At 46.5% G+C, this 7,500-nt stretch overlaps 1 protein-coding gene across 1 annotated transcript in view; it reads left to right on the forward strand.

Annotated features, from left to right (window-relative positions):
* The window catches only part of LOC121554221 (meiosis 1 associated protein), a 50,244-nt gene that overhangs the window by 34,206 nt on the left and 8,538 nt on the right, over positions 1-7,500 (forward strand). Inside the window, exon 6 of the mRNA XM_045217551.1 lies at positions 7,051-7,230. Coding sequence (XP_045073486.1) covers positions 7,051-7,230 — 180 coding nt within the window. The remainder of the gene's footprint in view (positions 1-7,050; positions 7,231-7,500) is intronic.

Below are 7,500 nucleotides of genomic sequence, written 5' to 3' on the forward strand. Positions count from 1 at the left end.
AATTTCAGTGACAGGTTTTTGGAGAACGTTTAGAAAGCGTGAACAAGCGTCCGGGGGCGAACAGGATGCTAGGCCACTGATTTTTTCCCACCGTGGTATTGCGATATTACTCGCTATCGTGATACTTGGCCTGGTATTGTATCGTTTGTAAAATGTTGGTATCGTGACATCACTACTCTCTTCGCTCCATCCCTCTCTCTCCAACATAATTAACTAAATAACCCTTCATGTTGACCTCTTGTTAAACGGCAGCCATTTTCCTGTTAAGTCTTATTATCTAATCACTCTCTTCATGACTTATTTTAGCCGCAAGGCACAATTAACTGTGATGACTATGGGGTTCTCTGTCGCTGACTCGTGGTGAATCTCTCAGTAAGAGGACTCAAAGGTTTCTTCTTGGAAACGATCAATGAGCTATTCATCTTTCAGAGAAGAATACCCCCTCCCTGCTTTTATGACATGCATGGACACGCGTGCACACGCACTCGTTTATTTGACTTGTCACGGTTGTATCATATCCTGTGTAGGAAATTCCATATATATATACACACACAACCGGACAGTGTTGAGTGCTGTTCATCGATCACATAAAAAAAAAATGAAAAAGCTAGTGTTGTTTTAGCGTGCTTGCTGTTGGACAGTTGAGTCTACACAGTACACAGTACACACACAACACACACACACACACACACAACACACACACTCTGTTTGGTAGATTACGCTTGTAGCATGTGGATTTTAGAGAGTGGTTAGGCTGAGAGTTCTTCTCCCTCATATCCGGATGTTGTGGTGGACAAGCACTTAAAGTTCTCTAATGCAAAATAGAGAGGAAAGGACTGATGAGAGAGAGAGAGGGAGAGAGGGAGGGAGAGAGGGAGGGAGGGAGAGAGAGGGAGGGAGAGAGAGAGAGAGAGAGAGAGAGAGAGAGAGAGAGAGAAGAGGGAGAGGAGGAGGAGGGAGAGGAGAGGGGAGGGAGGAGAGAGAGAGAGAGGGGGAGGGGGGAGGGAGAGAGAGGAGAGGGAGGGAGGGAGGGAGAGAGAGAGAGAGAGGAGGGGGAGGGAGGGAGGAGAGAGAGAGAGAGAGGGGGGAGGGAGGGAGGGAGAGAGAGAGAGAGAGAGAGGGAGGGAGGGAGGAGGGAGGGAGAGAGAGGGAGAGGGTTGTGTTTGTGGGGTGTGTGTGTGTGTGCCTTTTGAAACCTTTTCATCTCAACACCTTTTCATTTCTGCACTTTTTCATTCACTCCATCTGGGTGACATTCTATTGTAAATGACACGCACACGATGTTTACGGTATGTACTCTCTATTGTAAACGTTGCTCTCATTTTCAACTTCTCTCCTAGTGACGGGAAGTTCAGCTCCTTTTTACTGACTCAGATCTTTTGACTCGTTCAGTCAAAATAACTAATCTTTCGACTCATTTCGTTCATTTGAGTCAGTAATGCCCAGAGCATGCAGGACCCCCTGCCGGCAAACAACAAGCCTCTACAAGCCTCTTGTTCACATGTCGTTCACCAGTCAGGCGCAGGAGGGTAAATCACCGAATACAGAGTTTATTCCGTAATGCAGCGTTCCGCAGAATAGCATCAACCAGTCCAGTGCGCAAAACAGGCGCACTTGAACAAATACAGGCACACAGCGAAAATATACCCCGGCAATACAAAGTACGGGTAGCTCCACCGAACTACACTCATCTCACATGAAACAATCACCCACAAGGACAAGGGGGGGCAGAGAGAACACTTATACATGTACTAATGAGGGGAGATGAACCAGGTGTGTGTAATTGACAAGACAAGACAAATGGAATGATGAGATATGGAGCGGCAGTGGCTAGAAGGCCGGCTGACGACGAACGCCGAAGCCTGCCCGAACAAGGAGGGGAGGCAGCCTCGGAGGAAGTCGTGACATGGGAGCTTATTGGAGCTGTCGTTTGTGACTGAGACTTGTAAACGTGTGCTTTAAACAATGTACATGTGTTGTTAGCTAGGCATACAAATAAGATTATTTCTTGATACATTTGAAACGAGGTCTAGTGGCCGCAACCGAACTAGATTGTGAATGACTCTTGTCGGAATGCATTGCTTGACTGCCGTGAGGGTGATAAGCACAATATCGTTCACGAACTGCAGCCCCCCCAAACAATTTGTGTTCCAGTTTGTTGAGCAGAGGCTGTGTATGTTTCTGTTCTACAAAGCTGTGTCCATCATCACATTCAATAATCAATGAATTGCGTTCATTCTTGCACCATGCGGTAAATGATCAGTTCTAAACATGTCTTTTTCTGCTCTATGCTGCCTGCAGCATCATCTATTTTGTAAATGACAGACAGTTGTTGGTCGGAGCACGTCTCTGGAGCCGCTGAGCTGAAGGAGCGCGTATCAAACCCGTCTGTAGGACTCATTGCGGCCAGGAGGTCAAACGAACGACTCTCTTCACCCTCTCCTCACCCTCTCCTCACCCTCACTTCACCCTCTCACCCTCTCCTCACCCTCTCCTCACCCTCTCTTCACCCTCTCCTCACCCTCTCTTCACCCTCTCTTCACCCTCTCCTCACCCTCTCTTCACCCTCTCTTCACCCTCTCCTCACCCTCTCCTCAACCTCTCCACACCCTCTCTTCACCCTCTCTTCACCCTCTCCTCACCCTCTCCTCACCCTCTCCTCACCCTCTCCTCAACCTCTCCACACCCTCTCTTCACCCTCTCTTCACCCTCTCCTCACCCTCTCCTCACCCTCTCCTCACCCTCTCCTCAACCTCTCCACACCCTCTCTTCACCATCTCTTCTCCCTCTCCTCACCCTCTCTTCACCCTCTCCTCACCCTCTCTTCACCCTCTGTTCACCCTCTCCTCACCCTCTCTTCACCCTCTCTTCACCCTCTCTCCCTCACCAACAGCAGTGTGTATGATGTTACATTACATAAACATACAATAGGCCTCCTGTAGCTCAGTTGGTAGAGCATGGCGCTTGCCACGCCAGGGTTGTGGGTTCGATTCCCACGGGGGGCCAGTATGAAAAATGTATGCACTCACTAATTGTAAGTCGCTCTGGATAAGAGTGTCTGCTAAATGACTTAAATGTAAATGTAAAAATACTAACTGTAGATCATGTCATATACACTTGCCATCACACACACACGCACGTGTACTAGCTGTAGGTCATGCATATTGATCTGTAACTGTATCGATTAGGCCCTAGTACAGTACCAGAAGTGATGACAGGCAGTATTGGGAACCTGCTGTTGTTATTGCTTCGTTTGAGGTTCAATAAGCTGTTGCTTATCAATCAATTGTCAATACATTTAAATTGCCCGTTTCACAGATATATATATTTGCTGCATAGTTGCTGTTCAGCAATCTGGGCACAACCCCCCCATTTAACCCCTGAAGAGCAAACAGAGGCAAATCCACATACCTGGGATACATCCCAAGTGACACCCTATCCCTTAAATAGGACACTTATTTTGACCGCAGCCCTATAGACCCTGGAAGGATGCCATTTGGGACGTAGCCCCGTCAGACATGGATGTCCATAAAGTATGTGTGTCCAGTCAGCACCCTTCTGTCACAGTCAATCCTGACTAGACGAGCACTAGAAAGGGGGGTGTCAGACTTGTAAATCGGTAGGGAGGGTCAATGACATGGGGTTGCATCTCAAAACGGCACCCTGCTTGTGTCCCAAAACGGCACCCTGTTCCCTATTTGGGGCCCCGGTCAAAAGTAGTGCACTGGTATAATATAGGAAATAGGGTGCTATTTGAGACTCCACCACTATTCCCTAATCAATACTTTTGATCAGAGCCACATTAGGGCTTTCACACAGGGCTTCTTGTAGACGAACATTAGAAGAGACACGCAGAAGGTTTAGAAAGGCTATTAGGCTTCAGTAGGGAGGCTCACCTGTTTCAGGGAGGGTCGCGTTAGTCAATGTGACATAGGGTGCGTCTCAAATGCCACTCTGTTTACTCTGGCCTATAGTGGACTACTTTTGGCTAGAAACACACAGGGATTTCTCATATGCTTCCCATCTCTAGCCCATACTGTCCTGTTGCTCTTGAGTAGGGAGCTGTGTGTGTGTGTGTGTGTGTGTGTGTGTGTGTGCGCGTGTGTGTGCGTGTGTGTGTGTGTGTGTGTGTGTGTGTGTGTGTGTGTGTGTGTTCGGGGAGCACTGAGTGATGATACATTATGGAAGCCCATCAATCAGTGTCTTAGCAGCCTCAGCAGACCAGTCCCTAACACACACACACCTAAATATTGAATGCCTCTCTGTAGAGAGGGAGGGAGGGGAGGGAGGGAGGAGGGGGGGGTTAGAGGAAAAAGGAGGGAGGGAGAGAGAGAGAGAAAGAGGAGGAGGGGAGAGGAGGGAGAGGGGGGAGGGAGGGGGGGGTTAGAGGGAGGGAGGGAGGGAGGGAGAGAGAGAGAGAGAGGGAGAGAGAGAGAGAGAGCGAGAGAGAGAGAGTAGGGGAGAGAAACCAGAACTGGATGAGAAAAGGGAAAGACTGGGTAATAAGGAAAGAGGGAGGAGAAGATGGGAAAAGGAGGAATATTGGACAGGAGAACTTGCAGCCCTGCGTGTCAACTTTGCACCTGGGTAATGCTCTCTACAGGATATCTGTCTCAAACGGCACCCTATTCCCTATATAGTGCACTACTTTTAGCCAGAGGAGTACTGCACTATGTAGGGAATATGGTGCTGTTTGAGACATAACCTATGTCATTGACAGAAGAGAGGATGGAAGACCCTCCTCCCTAGTACTAACTGGCTAATATACTTTAGTGTCTATTGGCCATTCCCTATAGTACACTATATCCTGGATGATCATCTACATAATGATCTCTGAACGGTCTGTTGGCTAACTGAACTCGTGTGTTGTAAGGCTAGGGTTCCAACATTCCTGGAACTTTCAATAAATTCACAGAAATCCCGTTTGGATGATTTCCTGAATCAGGAGGGAATAAGAAGGAAATTCGGAATCCTCTAACCAGATGTTCTGGAAAACCAGGGGAATGTATTGAAAGTTCCAGGAATTTTGCAACCCAAGATATGGCTGAAGACCAGGAAGACTAACTTAAAAGGTTCTACACCTAGAGTTTATCCGCCATGTGGAAGCTAGGTGAATTGCAACAGCACTAGGCTGCATTCAAAAATAAATATTCCCCTCCCCCGCATCCCATTTCCCCGTAACATGGCAAATATCACAGCCAATTACAACACTGGCGGGTAAGTAATACTGTGAAACACTATCATTCCACTCTTACACTAGATATATTATGACAATTTTCTGAAATTACAATGCAGAAATTCTACAAAATCCACATTTAACTCTTATGTGTGATACAGCTTAAGACCAGGAAGAGTATCTGAACTCTTATGTGTGATACGGTTGAAGACCAGGAAGACTAACTGAACTCTTATGTGTGATACGGCTAAAGACCAGGAAGACTTAACTGAACTCTTATGTGTGTTACGGCTAAAGACCAGGAAGACTTAACTGAACTCTTATGTGTGTTACGGCTGAAGACCAGGAAGACTAACTGAACTCTTATGTGTGATACGGCTGAAGACCAGGAAGACTAACTGAACTCTTATGTGTGATACGGCTGAAGTCCAGGAAGACTAACTGAACTCTTATGTGTGATACGGCTGAAGACCAGGAAGACTATCTGAACTCTTATGTGTGTTACGGCTGAAGACCAGGAAGACTAACTGAACTCTTATGTGTGATACGGCTGAAGACCAGGAAAACTAACTGAACTCTTATGTGTGATACGGCTGAAGACCAGGAAGACTAACTGAACTCTTATGTGTGATACGGCTGAAGACCAGGAAGACTATGGGTAATGACAGACAGCTGGTGATATAAACTGAAAATGACCGTACTGACCAGTTATCAAGGACATTTTACTGATATCGAAAATCATGATAAGTGAAATGTGAAGTCTGAATGAAAAAAGTCTGCTAGTATGGGCTATTGTTAACGATACAATTGATAGTTACAACATTCAAAGTAGTACTAGTTGTTCTAAAGGTAATATACAAAAGCAGGCTAACCGGTCCACATTAAAGCAGCAATATGTAACTTTTTGGGCGACCCGACCAAATGCACATAGAAATGTGACTTATAGATCTGTCATTCTCATTGAAAGCTATTCTAAGAAGCGGTAGATCTGTTCTATGTGCTCTATTTCTATGCTTCCCGTTCTTAAGTTTAATTTTTGCATCTTTTACTTTCGGTTCTGTACACCAGCTTCAAACAGTTGAAAATACAATATTTTTGGTTATGGAAAATATATTTCACAGCGGTTTAGATGGTACAGTGAAATGTACCATCGACACTATACTTGCTTGTTTTGTCACATAAACTGAAATTAGGCGAACTATTCGAATTGTAGCAACCAGGAAATGGCGGAGCGATTTACATTTTAGTCATTTAGCAGATGCTCTTATCCAGAGCAATTAGGGTTAAGTGCCTTGCTCAAGGGCACATCGACAGATTTTTCACCTAGTCGGCTCGGGTATTAGAACCAGCGACCTTTCGGTTACTGGCACAACGGTCTTAACCACTAAGCTACCTTAGCACATCTTTGACGTTATAAACGTATTGTTCTATCTATTGTCATCATGATAATTCAGTACATTTATTGTGATATGGATTTCTGTCCTTATCGCTCTACCACAGCCCTCCTGTGTTCCTTGGGTCTGTCAGCAGCAAGTTGAATAGCTATCTTCTGTTGGTCTGCAATAGCTGGCCTTTACTGCCCTCTAGTGGTTTGGCGATGCAAGTGCTAAATCTGCTTTAACAGAGCCATGAAAACGATCAGCAGGAGATAGAGAACAGTGTCTATCTATTGTTCTATTCATCCCTCCCTCTCTCCCTCCCCCGTCTCTCTCTCCCCCTCTGTCTCCATATTTCCCTTTCTCTCCATCCACCCCTCCCTCCTCTAGACAGTCGGATGTTAGGGACAGAGATCGACCTGCAGCATGTATAGAACAGTATCTATCTATCCCTCAATTAATTCCCTTCTCTCTCCCTCCGTTCCTCCCCTCCCCCAGCCAATCTGATGTTGGGTACAGAGATCGACCTGCAGCAGGTAGAGAACAGCGTGGTTGCCATGGAGACGGTGTTGAAGGCGTGGCTTCATGACCAGGGCGGGAACAGGGAACAGCTCCACCTGTTGTTACCACCTGGACTACAGGGAGGGACTACTACACCTGGACAGAGACCCAGTCCTGGTGCCCAGATCTCTCTTTCTTATTCTGTCTCTCTTCTTTCTATCCCCTCTTTTTTCTCCTACTTTCTCCCCTTGTTCACTTTCCACTCTATCACTAATTTCTCTCTCTTTCTCCCTCTCTCTTTCTCTCTCTCGCTCTCTCTCTCTTTCTCCCTCTCTCTCTCTCTCTCGCTCTCTCTCCCTCTCTCTCTCTCTCTCTCTCTCTCTCTCTCTCTCTCTCTCTCCCTCTCTCTCTCTCTCTCTCTCGCTCTCTCTCTCTTCCCCCCCTCTC

The sequence above is a fragment of the Coregonus clupeaformis genome, unplaced genomic scaffold (genome assembly GCF_020615455.1).
Source record: "Coregonus clupeaformis isolate EN_2021a unplaced genomic scaffold, ASM2061545v1 scaf1115, whole genome shotgun sequence".
NCBI classification, from domain to species: domain Eukaryota; kingdom Metazoa; phylum Chordata; class Actinopteri; order Salmoniformes; family Salmonidae; genus Coregonus; species Coregonus clupeaformis.